The 19,736-nt window shown below is 37.2% G+C and overlaps 1 protein-coding gene and 1 long non-coding RNA gene across 4 annotated transcripts in view; one reads left to right on the forward strand and one right to left on the reverse strand.

Moving 5' to 3' along the window:
• LOC136285388 (uncharacterized) overlaps nucleotides 1–5,928 on the reverse strand; it is a 24,333-nt gene extending 18,405 nt beyond the window's left edge. Inside the window, exon 1 of the long non-coding RNA XR_010719440.1 lies at nucleotides 5,863–5,928. This is a non-coding gene — a long non-coding RNA (uncharacterized lncRNA). The remainder of the gene's footprint in view (nucleotides 1–5,862) is intronic.
• CRLF2 (cytokine receptor like factor 2) overlaps nucleotides 1–15,757 on the forward strand; it is a 16,080-nt gene extending 323 nt beyond the window's left edge. The window contains exons 2-10 of one of the 3 annotated variants that reach the window (XM_066176484.1): nucleotides 652–785; nucleotides 2,607–2,702; nucleotides 6,539–6,650; nucleotides 7,337–7,509; nucleotides 9,104–9,243; nucleotides 10,023–10,185; nucleotides 12,209–12,323; nucleotides 13,357–13,441; nucleotides 14,645–15,757. In XM_066176484.1, coding sequence (XP_066032581.1) covers nucleotides 2,627–2,702; nucleotides 6,539–6,650; nucleotides 7,337–7,509; nucleotides 9,104–9,243; nucleotides 10,023–10,185; nucleotides 12,209–12,323; nucleotides 13,357–13,441; nucleotides 14,645–14,917 — 1,137 coding nt within the window. In that variant the 5' untranslated portion in view covers nucleotides 652–785; nucleotides 2,607–2,626 and the 3' untranslated portion in view covers nucleotides 14,918–15,757. Of the gene's footprint in view, nucleotides 1–651; nucleotides 786–2,590; nucleotides 2,703–5,939; nucleotides 6,018–6,538; nucleotides 6,651–7,336; nucleotides 7,510–9,103; nucleotides 9,244–10,022; nucleotides 10,186–12,208; nucleotides 12,324–13,356; nucleotides 13,442–14,644 lie in introns of those variants that run through there. The other 2 variants (XM_066176486.1, XM_066176485.1) reach the window with 2 other exon arrangements.
• Nucleotides 15,758–19,736: the final 3,979 nt, after the last annotated feature.

Genomic DNA, 19,736 nt, shown 5'->3' on the forward strand with positions numbered 1-19,736 from the left:
GTTTGTGTGATTTGATCCAAAATGAAAAATGAAGTCAAAAGGGCTTCTTTTAATTCGCTTGTACCACTTGCACTGTTCTTATCCTCTTTGTGTCTAACTAAGAATTTTCTCTTCCAGCAGTCAGCATCAGAAGCCCTTGCTGCTACTTTTCAGCTCACCTTTACCATTTGCTTTCCCTATTCCTGCATGAAGTTGCAGAATGAATCTTGTTTTCTCAGGCCAAACAATTCAACACTGCACTGTGTGTGAGCCCTGAAACTGGGCCACATTGTGACAATGCTCTGTCCTTGTCCTCTTGAGAGCAATGACCCAGAGGACATGGGCAAGTTAATCAAGCACACTCCTGCAGGCAGATAGAAAAAGTCCTCCAGGAGAGCAGATCCTATGGTATCACTCGCAGCTTTTCAGTTCATGGACTAGGATCATGAAAAAATATCAAACCATGTAATCAGAGCTGGCTTCCAGTTAACAGAACCTAAGGCAGATGGTTGGGCCAGTATCTGCCTACGTGGGGGCGAGGTGGGAGGTGCCAAACTACATCCCTCTAGTGCCAAATCTGATATTTCTCTCAGCAGTAGCAAAAATAGCTCAACAGTGCATCAGCTTAATACAAGTAGGTTTTTTGACCTAGATGTCATTTTTGTTACCCAGGACCTCAGCCCTCGGTTTGGGTTCCAAAGTAGTAAAAAGAGAGATTTTGTTTGACCTCCATATACAAGAAAGAAGACAAGATTGGTGGGAGGGATAATTACTTGTGGTGCCAACACACATGGTATAAGGAAAAGGTGAGTGAAAATGTTGTGTTGTTGCTTGAGAATTAGACCTTGTTTTAGATGCAGTGTCTCAAAATAATTATAATCCAGAAGTTATTTTAGATATTTTTACTTTGTTTGTTCACTTCCTCTATCCCTTTCCTCCCAACAATGAACTGCCTTAGGAGCTCTGCAGTCTGGTGTGTTTTACCTGTGTGAAAAGCAGAAAGGGACAGATTTGGCTCCATCACACTTATATGTTCTCTAAGGACAGATAAGACTCATTTCTTGGAAGAAATATGTGTTTTGAACCCAGATGGGGACATGTGGGAGTTACCATGTCCTGAGGAACCAGAGGATTTTGGACCTTTGCTTTTGTTTATCTCACTGAGTTTTGCAATGCTGTGGAAACCATGAGTGATATTAGTTTTCCATTAACTATCAGCTATGACCTAGTTTAGTATTTGACTTTTGTGTTGCTTGTTACTTTAGTTCCAGGAATTAATGGCTCCCTGGAGGAAGTTGGTTAGAGCAGGGACCAGACAGTTAACAGAATGCTGTATGTATGTCAGAATACTGTATGTATGTCAGACAGTCGTGCTGGGGTTTCCAGGAATTACTGAGATTTGAATGGGTCTTCTTGGGACATGCAGACTTTGATGATGTGACTAAGCTGAAAAAGGTCTCATTGGACAAATAGTGCTGTTGGGTTGAAAAGGACAGTGAAAATTTTAGGTAAGGATCTAAAAGGAATGAAAACAAGCCTAAAAAAATCATGGCAGCACTTCTGGGTTTATTCCCAGCCCACCTAGTACCAGGCATGGTAGAAAAGCTTCTAGTCTTGAGAAATTTGCAGTAAAATGTAGTTCAGGGGTCTCAGGTAGCATGGTGTGTGTGCCCAGGGCATTTCACATGCACTATGACTGACTTGATCATCTGCTCAAGAGAACCCCTGCGTCAGAAGAAGGTTACTGTACATTTTCAGATGCAAGCACAGAAAAAGCTGAAGACCAGATAGGAAAAAATTATCTAATTGAGGTCTGTCTGAATGGCAGATTCCAGAGCGTCATAATCAATGGTGCAGGGTTTAGTTGGAGGCCTGTCATTAGTGGTGTCCCCCAAGGTTCAATACTAGGCCAAATATTGGGAACATCTATCTTGGGAGGAAAGGCAGAGGGAGATGGGCCTGTTCAGCCTCGAGAAGAGATGGTTGAGAGGGGGCCTCATCAGTGTCTATCATTATCTGAAGGGATGGTGCCAAGAAGACAGAGCCAGGCTCTTCTTGGGGTGACAGGCAATAGGACAAGAGGCAATGGGCAGAAACTGATGCACAGAAAATTCCATCTGAATATGGGGAAGAACTTCACTGCATGCAACTGCACACTGGAACAGATGGTCCAGAGAGGGTGTGGAGTCCCCCTTTCTGGAGACATTCAAGAACCATCTGAACACAGTGCTGTGCCTTGTGCTCTGGGATGAGCCTGCCTGATCAGGGAGGTTGGACGAGATGACCCACTGTGGTCCCTTCCAGCCTTGCCTGTTCTGTGACTGTGATTGAGTCTGTGATTCTATGTGGTCACACCTCTATACAGCTACCTCGTCCTGGTTTTCATCAGAGCTATGGTCTCCTCTGATTGACACAGCTGTGAGAAGATAAAGCTGGAAAAAGAGATACTCATATTCTGAGGATTTTTTTTTGCATTGTATGAAGGAAGTCCTGCACTTCTGATTTGTTTGTAGCTATAGATAAGCCAATTTTATTTCCTGTAGTCATCTCCTCCACTTCCCTCCAGCATCTGGTATAAAGTGATCGAATAGTAAATCCAGAGATTGTGATTACTCATTTCTTCACAGTCTATTGTGTCATTCCAACCATGAGACTCATCTTTCAAGCATATTTGATGGTCTTCATACTGGGCAACCTTGTGGCTTCTCAGTCACAATCTTCTGGTAAGTTCAAGTCCCCATATATTTATTTAGAAATTTATATACCAGCTAACAATATTTCTGTGTATATTTTACCTTGTGTGTTCCAATATTCAGTGCTTTTTCTGATTAGAGGATTGAACCAAACAAAAATTAATATCCAGCAGAAGTGAAAGTGGTCTTCTCAAAAACAAAAGGAAACAGATTTCTGTGAAAGTTTTCTGACAGAGTAGATTGCAGCCAAAAAAGACTAGCCTTCACTGAAAAAAAGAAGGATAAAAAACATTCAAGGTAAGACTTCTGCACTTAGTACTCTGAAAGAATGAACTCCACGGGAAAAGATCAGCAATACTTTGCTCCTGAGAAAGCACCAAGATAAAAATAATATTACACAGCAAAATCATTAAAGACTAGTCATTTGGCTGCCTAAGAATATCTCTGTTTTAGGTATTTTTCTGCAATACCATTACTTATAGTTGTCAAAGATAAATGCATTATTACAGAAATCAAACATAAAGCTCAACACCTACATCACAAATTTAATCTTCATTCTAGTTAATTTCCAACAAGTTCTCTGTCATTCATTTTATAAGGAAAAAGAAATTCGTTAAAGTTATGGTTTCATTCTATCAACCTATAAGTCAGCTCTCTGTTCTGCCAAACATATGGTAAATACCATTTTTGGCAATGCTGCACCACCTGATTCCCCAGGGTTAATTGTCCTTGTGAGTCACTGGCTGTCCTATGGGGGAAGGTGACTTCCCTGCCCTGAGATGGCCATCACCTGTGGCCATGCAGTGCTGATGGCATGCCTTTGTGAAACAAAATTTGAAAGTTAGAGTTGTGAGGCTTATTTTATGCAGTGTTGTGATGCCTGGCAATGGTCAGTGATCTGAGAAAAACCCCAAAGCACTCCATTTGGTGGATTTCAGGAATTATGCCATAAGAATTATACCTCGTCTCAAAATGTCTGTAAAAAACTTTCACTTGCTGTCTTTTTCCCCTTCTTGAAAAGATGTTTTCTATTCATTTTCTGCCCTATGTGTTCAATTCAGCAGTCTTGTGCACAAATGGCATGTTCACTTACATTTGTTCCTGTAAAAAAATGAAACTGTCCTTCATTGACCAGTACTATTAAGGGTAACTAAAGAGTATAGGTTCAGATCTGGGTTTTGTTCTCAGGTAGTTCCTGTAAAGTGTACTTCAATATGTGGAAGTTCAACGTATGGTTAGTTATCAGGTTTCGTCAATGTAAGGAAATCAAAAGTGGTTTTTCTTCTTTGTTATGCATGAATGAGGTTGCAACTGTTCCAGTACAAGCATGTTTCATTCTGTTATCTTTGAAGACTGATATTCTGCCTCTCCCTTTCTTTTTTTAAAATTTGTTCCATGACATTTAAACTTTTTACATGTTCCCTTTCAGTAGTATTTTTTTCTCAGTAATAGACTTTGAAAAATAGAAAGGAGGTGGAAAGTACTTGATCATATTCTTGCTCATGGTTGTATTTGCATAATTTTTTGCTCAAGGAAATTTCTTTTCTTTTTCCCCTGTAGTACTATTTTCTCCACACACCATAGTGCTATTTTCCATGCTTCTCTGTCCTGAGAAGAATTAGATGCCCAGCAGGCCTGTGAGGTTCAAGTCTTGTGCAGAACCTTACCAGTCCCTGTCTGGTTTTATGGAAAGTGTAGGCTTGGATAATTGTCTCTGAAGCCCTTGCTCCAGGGCACTGGTATGTGTCCTGCAGCACTGCAGCATGCTGCAAACCTAGGTAGACTAGCATGGCATCCTCAGACTGAAAGTTGTGCCACCTCTTGTAGCCCAGGGACTGCCTATTCATAATATTTTTTGACCTTTTCATCTATCCATTATTATAATAGAATAATTATGAATGTGTGGCTTTGGTGCATTGTATGCCTCCAGGATCATAATAAGAAGGTTTTAAATATTTACAATTACCGTGGGAGAGTGGACATACCAGCTGAGAATGATCTGTAATGTCACAGCTGAATTAAAAAAAAATTCCATCAAAGGGAGAGAAATGGTCTCCTCTATTTTCTTTCTCTTTCCACTAACAGAAGATCCAAATGATTCTGCCTGCAGAAGTATAGGTGCATACTTGCTTAAAATCAAACACCTTTTCAGTTAATGGCAAGGGAAACATCATCAAAAAGAAAAAAGCTTATTTCAGATAAACTGTATATATTCTCAGAGGATTTGATGTCAATTTAATCTAAACTTTAAAGAAACTCACTTAGGTTATGCATGCCTTCATATTGAAATTTAAATGATGAAAAATATACATGTTATAATTTGAAAAGATACATGCAAATACTTACTGTACAATTACAAAAAGTACAACTCATGCTACACTCAAAAAGGCTTCAAAACTCATGAAATTGGGAAGCACAGAAGAAAATTTGTCTGACTAGAGCTCTGAAAACAAAGTCTTTAATGATAAAAGATTGGTAAGATTCTGTCATACATACCTACTTCATTATGCTGGAAATGATTTATGAAATTCTTTAAAATTGGAGCACAGGAAATAATATGTATATATCACCAGATGGTTTACTACAATAACTATTCCATTTCAATTAACTTTCTATTTATTGTTAAATAAAGTATGTCCTGGATTTTTGTCATAACTCTTTTGAATGGTTTTGACAGAACTACATGTTACACACAAATACACCTCTATGAAAATGTTCTAACTCTAATTAGAGCAGTCACAAAGCACCTAGACACAGAAGTAGGCATTAAAATAGGCAAAATATTTACTTGAACCCATGTCTCACATTCTTTGTGTTGATTACAGAGCAAAAGATAGCCACCATGAGAATAGTTATTCTTGATTCCTATGAAGTAGTCAGAATGACTGAATATGATGAAAAGCTCATAAGAAATATTTTAAAATTTTAAACCCCTCCAAAAGTCCAGAGGAGCGTAAAATGTACACAGCAAAGCTAAAATCCTCTATTCTCCTTCTAGAAAGGAATATTCCAGGAAAGATTTTGAATGGTAAACAATTCCCAGCTGGGGAGAGAAGTCTGAAAATTTTACCTTCAAGTGGTTTCTCGATAATAAATTTTCTTCCTCTTAATTCATTCAAGTAAACACAATTTCACATCTTATAGAATGAAAAATAATTCTTGATATAGAACAGATTTCTAATCATTTTACCTTCTAAATTTCTCCATTTCTTCAGTGTCAGGTTTATCTTCAGTGTCTGATTTTGGAATCCTGTGTCCCTAGCAAGAGCGGTAAAAAGGAGGTGATCAGAGAGGAAATACCTGCGTGCAGTCAGAGGACATTAAATGTTTGTGCTTGTATTTAAGGTGGAGTGGGCTATAGATCAAATATGCAATACATCTGCTTGTGCTGATCTGCTCTGTGGTCCTCTGGGTCTTGACTGATCTGCATTTCTGATGATAGTTCCTTGTTTCTAACAGCAAACAACTGACAGTTTACAAAGACATTCCTTATAGTGTTAGTTCCCGAACAGTTTTCCTCATCAGGGGTTATGGGGGAAATTGTCCTCAAGGTGTGGGCCTTAGACAGTGCATGAATGAGCCCAGTCTATGCTTTTTGGTCCTGGGACCACGTGGCCAAGTCTCTCTCTCCTGCCGCTGTGCATGCCTTCATTTCATTATTTTGAAATTCTAATTTTAACCTCTCTATGTTATTTTACTCTGTTTCCTTGTATTTTGGAAGTTCTTATGTCTTCTTATTTTGCAATCATTGGAGCCTATTGCATAGGTATCCTAGAAATACTGATTGCCTTCTAACGTCAAAGGATGCTTTTCATACTCACTCCTGAAATCATATTCTCCATATTCGCCATAAATGTCCTGAGCAGGTGGGAAAGATGCCATCAACATCACAATAATCAACTTCAATAATGAGAAGATGCAGATCACATGGGCAACAAGGGAGCATTTTCATAATGAGAATGTATCATTTTTTTACACGTGAGTATTGTTAGTACCTATTCCTCGCTTGTTAAAGGATTTACCTAGAGAGAATGAAATATCCAAGTCCATTTGAGTCTTCTGTGAACTAGAAATGATTTTAACATTTATTAATATCCAGCTTGAAACCTGTTTATATCCACAACCTACAGAAATATATAAATCAATAAATCAGTCATAACAGACATGATATGAAAGATTTGTCCCACCTCCATGATTGTGCTAAATGTTAATGCTGTTTACACCATTGAAAGTGTTTTTTCCATGTATGTGTCTATATTTTCCTTATGAACTGACATCATTAATGACTAATGGAAGTGTAATATTTTATTTAAAGACAGTGCTTATTTTTTCTTTCTGGGTTGTATATGTGGAAGAATTTTTCACAATACAGTCTTGAAAACAGGATCATGAGAGCATCTCTTTGAGCAAGTCATTCTCTTATTAGAAAACAACAGCATGAACGAAACTTGATTATTTCAGACTGCATCAAAACCCAGGGCTGTAATTTTGGTGAAGTTTGTGATGAATTCCCTCACACAACTATGAAATTTGTGACTTCAAGAAAAACCATGCTCAGACTTTCCTCTGTGTGGTATTTGAAAAAGAAGAAAAAAAGAGCTGTAAAAAAATTAATTAACTTGTGTTGTTAAGTTTTCCATTTACCAATATTATTTTATTTACAGATTTAGTGAAGGCAAGCACAAAGTTTGGAAGCCATGTACCACCTATTTATTGGATCAAGATAATAATTCTGGATGTCTTTTTAAGACAGAAGGACCTACCCTTGCCATTTCTATCAGGAACAGCAATGGAAGTGAAGAGCTTTTTTCTAAACAATTAAAAGTTGATTTTTACAGTAAGTATGAAAAAATCACCACTTTGGCAGATTTTCCAGTTCTCTAAATTTGAGAAGAGATCATTTATATAGCATATAAAATGGTTTTAGTGTGCACATCAAAGCAAAACTACAGGTATTTCATTCTGATTTTTGTTCATTTTCATGCTGATTTTTGTTCCTTGCTGTCACCAGTAGTTATGTAGGCTTGTGTGCAGCTGCAGTAAAATGAGATAACATAAGGCAGTCAGACTTGTCCCAAAATACAGTTTCAAAATCCAAATGAAAATACTAAATATATATATTTATGGGTGTTCCTTGTTTAGTGCAGGCCTGCTGATCAAGAAAATGAATAATAGTTTTTTTTTTCTTAGTGCTGACTGTGTGATCTTTCTCATAATTTCAACCTTCATTCTTTCGCCATCTTTCATGCAATGCAAGGCAGCGAACTGCTTCTTGTCAAAGATGCTGTCACAAAGCCATCACTGGATGCCAATAGAAGTTAGCTGAGTGGCTATGATATAGTCTGGCAGAGTAAAAGGGACATCCTACTACTAGTAAAGAGATGATGTTTCTGTTTTTATTAAACCTTTCCTGTCCCCAAATACATATTCAACATCTAGTGTGAGATTAGTTTATAAAAAACTTCTGGAATTTCACATACCTACATCATTCAAAGTGGAGGGATTTTTTCTAATGGCAATCACACAAAAGATACACAATGGAGGATTATCTGAAAATATATATATATATTCCAAATTTATTAATAATGTTTTAGCAAAAGGGTTTAAACACAAATCTGTCACACAAGGCATCAAACACAAGGCATCAAATTTTGAGAATATTTTCATATCTCATAATTTTACCAATTTCTCTTAAATTATGGAAATGTGCAGCCTGATCCTTAAATTTTCACTATTAAACACCCACTAATAGCAAAATTAATTTCAAAAGGGTATGGTAACAAAGAAAAAATATCAAGGATCAGACTGAAGTCTTTAAATTAGGAAGGCAGAGTTTTTGTAGTACAAAAAGGCAACTAGAAGGATTAAGAATGCAGGTAGCACTCTTCACCCCTTTATTTCCCACTGCTGAAGACTTACCAGCTCTGTAGGTCAAACCATGAAGTTCTCTTTACACCCTCTGAAAACAAAGGAGGGGCGGGTTCAGTTGTACATAGATAGGAACCCAGGGCTTTTGCAGATGCCCCACCATATCCCACATGGCCTCCAGCAGCTGCAAAAGTCTGTCTTGGGGGTTTTATGGCATTGAATTTGTCACTTCATTTTTCATGAGGAAGCTTGTTTCTTTGTCTGGATTGCAGGGAGCGTGAGGAGATGGAAGTCCTTTCCTTAAATAGCTACAATAGGTTCCTGACGTGGGACAGTTACAGCCTTTGAATGTGGCACGTCAAATGGTGAACAGTGTCATGGTGTCAAGCTCCATTTTGATGTTTAATAGGGAGGTCAGTTGCAAAAGCAAAACCTCCAAGAAGAAAGACTACCTTCACCTCTCATTACTCAGTGAAATATTGAGCCAAGAAAGGAAGAAAATTATTTCAACTTTAAAGTGCTTTTTAGTATGCTATAACTAAAATTGTTTCTCTTCTTCTCAGTAAAGCCCAGTCCACCAGAAAATGTGACCTTCTTCTGGGAAGAGCACACTGTTACTGTAAGCTGTAATAAACCAGAGAGAAATGCACACTGCTTGAGACTTGAACTTCAGTACAAAAGCAAGTTTGACAAAGAGTGGCAAGTAAGTTGTATGTCACAATTTTAATCAACACTGAAAGCAGTTGGACATCACACTTTTAATCAACACTAGAAGGAGTTGGAAGTAGCATATGCATAAACTATAAAATACAGTTGTTTCCAAATTTTCTCCCATCCTATATTTTCAAATATAGCTGCTAGCAGAAAACATCTAGATTTTTAGAACCCTGGGTTTCTTCCATGCCAGAAATAATTTACAAGTTAAAGGCAGTTCCCACCCTAACAGCGGAGGGCAATCTAAGGAAAAGGCATACATTCAGAATAGAGACGTTTGGAAAGATAGAGGCAGAAAACAGATTAGGGAAAAGAAGAGAGAGAAAAAAAAAAAAGAAAAACTAATGAAATAGAATTTAAAAAAAAAAGAAAAAAGAAATTACACAGGATTTTTATTTATTCTAAAATTAGCTGTTAAGTATTTCCAAATATTATTTCACTAACTTAAACCTTTCCATTCTCAAATATAACTTGTAAATATTTTGTGGATTAGAGTGTCTTTTTATATTGAAAATTTGCAACTGTAACATAGTACACTATGCAATGATTGCTAGGACCTTCAACTCAATACCATACAACAAGGAATGGATATGAATAGTCAAAACTCAGTCAAAAAACAGAATTCCTGTAAACTCAGAGAAGTTAACATTTGATTCTGAGGTTTTGCATCTCCCTATTCCTTGTCCTAGCTGTGATCATGACTGAGTGAAGCATTTTGAAGTACTGTCTTGAAAACCAGAATTAACAATGATAAACTTCCTTTCTCAGTCCAGAACTGCTAAGTGCTGCAGCGTTAGGGAGCAAGGCTTTGATCCAAGGAAGTGCTACTCTTTCCGGGTCAGACTGAGCAGGCGAGCACCACAATGCAACATAGCTAATTACAGCAGTGACTGGAAAGCTGAAACATTTTGGATGAATGGCACATTATTAGGTAACAGCTAATATATATGTATGTATATGTATGTGCGTATGTATGTATACACATAGATATTGTCTAAGTGGAAAAGAAGGAGGGGTGTCCGCAAAAGAAGCTGAGGACATGCAGCAAATTAATATTGGGCTATTGTTCTCCATCTTGAGTTATCAAAGAAAGTTTACATGAATGTTTAATTGTACCTGTTTAATTTAACTCTGTCCACTTAGTTCATGATGGCCCCTGAAGCTATAAATATATATCATAATCAGCAGAGTTAAGAGTGTTATTATTTGTGTTACAATTGCATAGAGGATCCCTCATTGACAGTGATGTGATGCATGAGGGTTTGTGGGTGTGAGTGTTGAAGGGGGGGTGCCCATTTATGATATTTGGACATCAAATATGAACTCTTAAGAAAATCCCTGATGTCCAATTTTTGAAGGCAGTTTGTTTTGCAAGTACATCCAGTTGAACTACAGGACCAGAGGTCACAGAAGTCTGATGCTCAAGGGTACTGGATTGATCAAAATGAGGAGGATGGGGAAAAAGAAATTGAAGGGAAGCAAAGCAAGTTACCAGCACTGCTTTCCTACCAGACAGTTGCATTTAACTGGGGGTGACTGATGTTAATTAGATTGTCAATGTAGACAGTATTCTTACTGCTTATCAAAACCAAACCCCAGATTTTCTGTAGGAAAGAAAAGACTGTACACCATACCAACACATTTATATGCACAAAATGCCACCCACTAGGCTTTATCAGAATTATGAAGCCCTCAGTTGTCTAGTGTAACAAGACCTGGGTTCTGTAAAATGCAATGGGCTATTTATTAGCTCACTTGACAATCTATGTACACAAAGCTGGGATGAAATCCTGGACCGTAGGTAGCCTGTGAACTCATAGCCACAGTGCTGACCTACAGAGAAGACTCTTCCACTTTGCAAATTGTGAGCCTGCAAGCATGTCCTCAGATGTGGCTGGCAAATGCCCTTAAGAAATAAGGACAATTCTTCTGCATCTCTGAGAGCAGACAAGTTATCAGCCTTACCTCAACCATTTGACCAGAAGCTGTCAGCAGGTACCTGCAAGGAAGGACATAGCAGAGGAGACAGTCTAAAAGTGGTTAAGACATTCTTTGTGCCCCTGGATCAGAAGTGACATTGACACAGCCCCTTCACTGGGGCAGGCAGTTTTCTTCAGGACTTTATTGAGTTATTGACTCCAAATCTATAATGACATGAAGCCATGAGGCTTCAAGAAATTTCATAAACTCTGAAGATCTCACTTAGCAGGGGGTCATAATTTTTAATTTTTACTTGTTTCCTGGCAGCTAAACAGAATAGGGAGGTGGAACAGGCTGGACAGTTGCTCCTGTATGAATAATCATTCAGGGCTTTGGCATTTTTATGGGGACCAGAAGGCCTGTAGTAGGAGGCAGAGGTTTGAGGTTGCATTACAAAAGTTGCAGGAAGAGCACTGAGAATGCAGAAAAAATGCGCTAATTCATTAGTTTTAAATACTTGCATGTAAGGTGTTAGCCTGCCACTAGTTACTTTCTGGGTATCAACTCTTGTGATTTGCTGGCTCTTCGTTTGTTTGGTTTTTGTTGGGAGATAAGACACTTGGGCTACATGTAAACTTTCATTTGCGTCTTTAGTGACTGTAAGTAGGTGTATGTAATACAGATCATGGGACAAAGTTGCTTTATCACTGTCAATGCAATGTGATGAAGGTGAGTAGAAATACTTGATTCATTCAAAATGCATCTACACTGCCTATAAGCCCCCTCTATTGTCCTGTACCAGCTCAATTTAGATAAATAAAAACACACTTTTATTTTGTTGCAAGATTTGGGGAAGCAAAGATTTTCTTTTCAATCTCAATTGAACAATTAAACTTGTTTTATTTGTCCTTAAAATTTTTTCTTGTTTTTAGTTTTACTTTTTAAAGAAAAGTCAACATTTTAGAATAATTAGGAACATTTACAGTTAAAGCAAAAAAAAAATTATGACATATTCTTTTTGTAATTATTCTTAGATTCATGTGATGATGATGTAACTCCTCAGTCAGAAACAGAAATTGTTTTAAGTTGTTCGCTGGCGATACTCATAATGATGCTTATCCTCTCGATTCTTCTGTGTAAATGGCAGAGGTAAATAGAGTTATTGATTACTGCTAAATAGCCATGTCATGAAAATAGGGCTATCATTCAGGATGAAGCCTCTTAGTGATGAAAATTCTTACCAGTCATGGTGAAGATGTAGAAGTCAGTAGCTTAATCACTGTTTGAGGAATAATACATCCAGGCCTTCCAAACACCCAGGACTTTATTTTGCAAAATTGGAACAATTCTTATAAAGGACAATATTTCAGGATAAAATTGTGTCTCTTTCACTTAATTTCTTCTCTTTTTGTAGAAATCTAGTTAAATCCTGAGAAGCCAATTTTTCTAGCTACTTCTTCTGAAACTATGTTCTTTTGTGCAACCTTCATCAAGAAATGAAAATATCTGTTTGCAGTAGGATAAAGTAAGCTTGAGTGTATTCAACTTTAATAAGACTATATCAATATTTAGATTGGCAGTTCAATAATGCTGTTCATGTTTAGAATTTACAATTAAAAAAACCCCGAACACCTACCAAACAGCAAGCAAACCTGCAAAGGCCCCAGATTTTGGCTTTTTAGTGAAGAAAAAAAGGCAAAAATGGCGTATTTTCACAGATGAAAGTATTTGTGACTCTAATTACCCTCTTAGTTCATAAATTGAGTTTTTTCTCTTGCACTTCTCTGGTTCACATTTATGTTTGTGTTCACTAAGTCAGCGAATACAGCTGGTTGCTACACCATCTTCCCTGTGTAAGGGAAGGTAACCAGAGAAAGCAAGCTCTGACAACTACAACGTCAAGCAGAATGGCACATGCTGACTAGCTGGAAGTTTGTATAAAGTCTGGATTTTGCTAGACTGGGGTTGGGTTGAAAATTCATTAAAAATTTCTCTTAGCCTGACAGTGCTATCAGACTGTTATAACTGCTTTTTGACTTTAGAACACATTTAAAAGAAATCAAGAACTGAGTACTGTCACGTAAAATATATTTGTGGGTACAGAACTGTGCTGAAGGAGATTTTTGTATGAATAACTGTGCTATAACAAAACATCGATTTGTATTTTTCTTCCTTTTTGCAGGGTTCGGATGTCAGTCCTGCCTGCTATACCAGACCCAAAATACCCATTTGCTGATCTCTTCAATGATCACAATGGAAACTTACAGGTAAAAATCACCTTCTTAGCAGGCTGTAAACTCCATAAAGTTGAGAAGAATTTGTAAGTAGCTACTGATTCTTGCTCTGTGTAGACATTACCACAAGGAGTTTCCAACCCAAGATAAAATTCCCCAAACCCTTCCCCTTGTGCATCACCAAGAGGATCCACAGAGCAAATGCCAGAGCTCATAAAATCAATGTAGTGCAGCTTTGAGACTGTGAAAAGGCACTTGCTGTAGAGACAGAGAAACTGCTGGAGAAGAATTTAAGGGTGTCAAGAGGCACAATATCCACCAAAGGTGTTTGCATCCTTTTCTGCACATGAGATAGGTCAGGGTGCTTGCTTCAACCTGATCTTGTCCCTTATGTTTGTGAAGTGCTGAGTATGTGAGTGCTGGCACAGTGATGGCACTCACACCTTTGGAGGCATCAATCACAGTAGGAAACATCCTCTGTTAGCCATAAAGGTGCATGTTCACAAACCTTTAGACATGGAATGGCTATCAAAATAATAGACTACAGTTTTTGCTTTCGTTTTCTTAATGCTTCTTATGAGTTCCTGAAATCACATATGTTGTGTATTTTCTGTATTAGCCATACTAGGATTTACCTTAATTGCTAGTAAGTTTCTTCTAAAGGAGAAACAGGTTAAATATTTACATTTTCAAACCCAATGGAATATCAAAATCAGTAATAATTTTTCAGTGACAAGCTAATAACATTTTATATAAGAGATAGTTTTAAACTCAAAGTGAAGAAAATAGATACAAATTCAAATTAGTACTGAAGCATTAATAAAAATATGCTACGTTGCCTAAATCTTTGTCTAAACTTAGTCCTAATTTAGATTAAGGCAAGGCTTGGGTCAAAGAAAGCATGAGTCTGTCAAAGAGGGAACATCAGATATTTTACACATCCAATGTTTTCTAAGGGTCCTAATTAAATACTAAAATGTATTTTATATGGTCTCAAGAATAAGTAGGAGTTTATATGCAGTTCTGGAATTCTGTTTGCTTTTCTTTCATTCTGTCTTTCTTCTGTCCTGCTATTTTATGTTCTGCTTCTCTACTTTGCTTCCTTTTAATCTCCATTGTGGCTTATCATGGAAAGATGCCAATATGAAAGGAAAACTGGTAATTGGTATCTGTACAACCAGGTTTCTTTTGACAGATAACTGATCTCTGCCAACATTAACATTTTAATTTTTCTAGGAATGGCTAGACAAAAATGACCATATGGTGTTGCAAACCAAGCTAGAATATGAAGAACCGGAGTCCATCACTGAGGCAGAAAGCCAGCAAGAAGATGGGAAGAACAGTGAGAAACTGGGGCCTTTGGAAAAAATCTTCACTTTTCCAGGAGCAGCTGAAAATAATGACAGCAAAGCAGCTGAGATTGCCTGCTTGATACCAGCATCCAACACTACAGCTCCTTTTGCTGGCTTCAATATTTTAATGAATGACGACATGTATGTGATGTTATAAAAGCTGCATAATGCAGAAGGTGTCAGGAAACTGCATAAAAATCCTGATGAGTTTGGGAGTGACTGAATAGAAGAAAGACAAGAAAGACATTTCACATCAAGAAAGACACTGGGCTGTGTTTTCAGATCCGTACTTTCCCAATAGTTAGGATGTCTTGGGAAGACTTAAGTGTTTGAAACAAACTCCTGATAATTTATAAAGTTAGGATTTGTTCTTCTAATTGAGGTTTATCCCTAAGCCCCTTTTCCTGCTGTGGACAGGAGAGCACAGGAGCACCTCCATAATATATGTCAGCAGAGCTGAGATTTAGTCCTTTGGCTTATGGAGTATGTAGACCAGGGCAAACTACACCATTGTTCCTTCCAAATGTTGAGAGAAAATAAAGAGATTTTGCTGTCTCACATAAAGAGATTTTTGTTGCGTAACTTTGCATTTCATGGCACTCCTTAAAGGTTTTTGAAGAAGGAGTAAGGCCCACGTTTAAGAAGAGAAGAGAGAGGATGTACAGTATTGAATCACATTTTAGCTCACAGATACTTCTGTGTAGGCAGCTTCCTCCAGAACAGCAGGGCTTCAAGTGTTTCCTCTGAAGGTCATGTCCTCTGTATCTTACAGTCTTTCAATAGTCAGCATCTTACAGCCTTTATTTTAGAAAGCTGAAGTTCATTTTGAATAGTATTTATGTTTAACTGAGTTTCATTTGTTTCGAACTGGGGTTTAATGCAATCAGCAGCTGTAGACACAAATTAGGATTTCTTGTTCATGTTACATTTACTAGTCTCTTGTTTTCCTTTACGAAATGGGGGGGTTTGGGTCTTTTTTAACAAGTTTAAAAAATAAGTTGAGAACAATATTCTAAAGTTTTCTAAACATACCATCTTTTAAAGTATGTTTAATTTGAAATTTAAAATGCAATATACTAAGCAGTCAGACTTGAGAAAAAAAAATCTTGACTATTCCGAGTTTCTCCATATCATTTATGTTACATGCTATTTGAAACCAAATTTTGTAAAAAATATTAAGTGTTAGAAGTATCTATCATCTGGGTAAGCATATATAGTGTGATTATATGCTGAATTAGCTACATTTATTCACCTGTATATCAGTCAGTGATTAAATGGCTTTATCAGTTGACTAACCCTTGCCAATCACATGCTTTCATTATGTAAACACTATAATTTATTATGCAAATTGGAAATTACACGTATCAGAAAATTACTGTGATAAGTATTATATTTTAATTCAATGCTTTAAAAACTTCAATTTCAGATCTTTTCAAGAACAGTAAATAATAATATGGATCATTAAGTGTCAAAATCTTTGTCCAGGTGTTCTAGTTTGTTTTACAAGGAAAAATACAGAAATTTTATGGCTAGTAAGTGGGAAATTTAATTGGCAGGACAGTTCCGCCACATCCCCCAACTTTTTTTTTGACATTGCCACATAGTTGACTGTTCACTAATAAAGTTAACATGCTAGCAAAGGATTTCCCATAATCCTGAAAACAATTTTGCCTTGTGTACAAGTTTTAGGGGGCCTTTTTTACACTGTGCACTTCTTGAACTTTTTCTGAAAGGTAACTGTGCAAAATTTCAATAGCACTGTAAGAATGCAATGAATTTTAAACTACTTCAAGCTCTGTAAAAATTTGATGAGCAGAAACTATCTCAGCTCAGCTCTTCTTACATGATATAAACTGGCATTATTGCATAAGAACCAAAGAAGTTATAGTGAATTACAATGGACAAGAACCTGCTTCAGTAATGATTTTATGAATAAGAGGGAAGTAAAACACAAAATACATTGCTTAGTTGCTTGCTCTTCAACCCACATCATATGGTTCCTGCAAAGCCAGCTACTCTAATTAAACCATTATTTGTTGGGTAAATACTTATCTGTCTGAATTCAAAATGTTTTAGTATATTTCCCTGAAATTGTGAAAACTAAAGAGGAGAAAATCATGTTGAATTTTTCTGTTTAAGCAGCTTTCCGGAAATGTTATAATAATATTAGTTTTTAGTACAAGCTATATCTCGTATTATGTTTTATATAGAGAAAGGGGTTTTCTTATGCTTGTAGGCAACCATGCTTACATTTTACATAACATATCAGAAATAAAACAAATAAAACACACACATATCTCAAATATTTATTTTTAAAATATCCCCCAAGAAAATAAAACCTAGGGAATTGCCCCCCCCCCCAAAAAAAAGCCTTCCAGTCCATAGAAACTCCACAAGAATGTCTGCAGAGTGATGAAGCACACAATTTAAGGAACAGTAGCAATCTTCCCCCAAGTACTGATGATAATTCTGTCAAACATGGTAGAAGACACACACCAGATTAACCATGCTCATTGTTTGAGGGTATTGGAGGCTTCCTTAATCACCCCTTTCCTTCTGCCATTTTCCACCATTTTGTCATCACTTTTTCTTCTGTCCCCTCCCCTCCCTTCTCTTTCTCCTCTCCCCATTTCCCAGATGGTCACACAAGTATGCATTCCATCTCTCAGAGCAGACTTCTACAAATTAGCAAATTAAATAGTCAGACAGGAAACGGCCTGTTCAGTTCCCCACAGTGAGAAGAAGAGTACACAGTAACTTTCACATCTTCATTCTTATTTATTCAAAACTTGTCATGTTCTTCAAAGGCAAGAGTCCCTCAAATGCCATATCTTGTTCCCTCATTATATCCCAAAGGAAGGGAAAGGGTTCATGCGGTAGTCCAGACTAATTGAACTGTATTTCCTCAGCAGTGGAACAAACACAATGTATATTTCTTCCTCATGCAATTTATGTGCTAGCTAAAGCAGTACCAGCCCAATTTATACTGATAGATTGAATATCTATTGTTTGCTTTGTTTTTCATGTTTGATTTTCAGTGAAAGGAAGAATAGGAAGAAATAATGTTTTTGCTAAAGTAAATAACAGAACTTCCTGAAGCCAGTCTTGTAACTTTTTTCTTTTTTTGTTTGCCTTTTCTTTTTAACAATAGGGCTTTTACATTTATTTGGAAATATGCTTTGCCCAACTACAAAATGCATAATTTTCTAATTTTGACCAGAAAATTGTTGCTTCTTTTGCAATAAACCTAGAATCTTCTTAGAGTGTATTTAACAAAGCTTTCAAAACATTCTTGCTATTTTTTTTTTTGGTAACTCACATTTTTACAATTGCTGAACTCAGCCATGCAAAACAGAGTCTATTTTGCTCATCCCTTTTTCTGAAAACAATGCAAACTGTAAAGTTGAAACTAGAGGGTCATACTCATTAAATCCTTTAAAGACTGGACTATATAAAATTTTTTTTTTTTTTTTTTTTGAAAAGCCACACGGGCCTAAGCCTGTCAAAATACCGAGGACAAGAAGTCAGCATTTTCTGTGGGAAAAGAGGACTTGACTCTAACTGACCTTTTGTCATCAAATATTTAAGTACAGATCTATCACTGACTAATCTTGTGACCGAAACAGCAGTATTGGGTAACAAGAGAAGAAATGCAACAATAACGCCTCCTCTCCTGGAAATTTCTTGTAACTCTTATGATTTGAGAGCTGGGTTACCGCCAGCTGCATGGTTTGCTCCTGCCTTCCTTGCTGGAAACTGCTGGCACAAGATTTTGTGGGTGGGAAATAGCAGCTGTACACACCCTGTATGCGCCCACACTTGCCATGTTGGAGAGGATCCCTAAACTTGTAACTTGAGAAGTTACATCTGTTGGGGGTTCGTCTCTCCTCCTTACTGGGGTGCATTAGGGCCACGGGCAGGGGCAGAGGCAGAGGCAGAACCTATCTTCCCCTCATGACCTGCAGCTCTGAAGGGAATGCTCCACCATGGGTTGCAGACAAAGGAACCCTGTGTCCCTTCCCTAGTGAAATTAAACAATTTCTTCTTCAAATAAAAAATCCCCTGATTTAATGATAGGTTTCATGTTTACCTGCTCTTTGTCTGGGGCTTCTGATTTCCTAGTCTTCGAAGATAAATGTGAAAAAGAAACAATATACACCGTATTAAAGAAATCTCTCTACATATATCTAGGCAGGCTAAAAATGTTGTCAGAAGATAGGCCAAATAATATCTTCACATTTCTGAAGTACTTGATATTATAATTGTATTGAATAAAAGAGAAAAAAACATTGTCTCATGACTCTTTTATTACTTTTCCTTTCTCTCTGTTTCTTTGTATCAGTATGCCCTGGTATCTCCCTTTTTTGATAAATGTTTTCCTGTTCTACATTGGTCTACAAAAGCCTTTGCTAAAAATTAACATTTATCACTGTCTTCCTGGAAGGCTGTTAAAGGCAAGAGAATATTCAGTTTCAGGTTTTTGATGAGAAAGCTAGATGGGTTGATAAATTGTAGGCAGTAAGTCTTGCAGGGTCTACAGAGAGAATGAGCTCTCTGCATAAACTCTCTGCACTGCTAGGAAATTTTGTGAGTAAGAGGAAGCATTTCAGCCCAAGCCCCTTGAAGGATAAGAGATCCCTAAAACAGTTAGGAAGTGCCATTAGTATATTTCTTAACTATGGAGGATGTTAAAGTCACCACTAGCAAGATGGAGAGGGACATGTATTACCTTGCTGCTGCATGTGGCACAAACAGCTCTGCTTTGTTCACTGATTGTTTTAGTGTGATGAGGTTTATGGAAAAAGCATCAATCCCCTTTTTGGTGGGCATCTGCATCCCTGGGCTGTGTATCATATATTTTTTTACGTCTCTGGCCAACCAGTTTGGAAAAGGGGATTTTTTCTGTGAAAGAGTTGAGCTTCCAAAGAAGGGTGGGAACAGCACAGACAAATGCACATTAGTTTTTAATGGGTATG

This window comes from Chamaea fasciata, unplaced genomic scaffold (assembly GCF_029207755.1).
Source record: "Chamaea fasciata isolate MVZ Bird 193981 ecotype frontalis unplaced genomic scaffold, bChaFas1.0.hap1 SCAF_2, whole genome shotgun sequence".
NCBI classification, from domain to species: domain Eukaryota; kingdom Metazoa; phylum Chordata; class Aves; order Passeriformes; family Sylviidae; genus Chamaea; species Chamaea fasciata.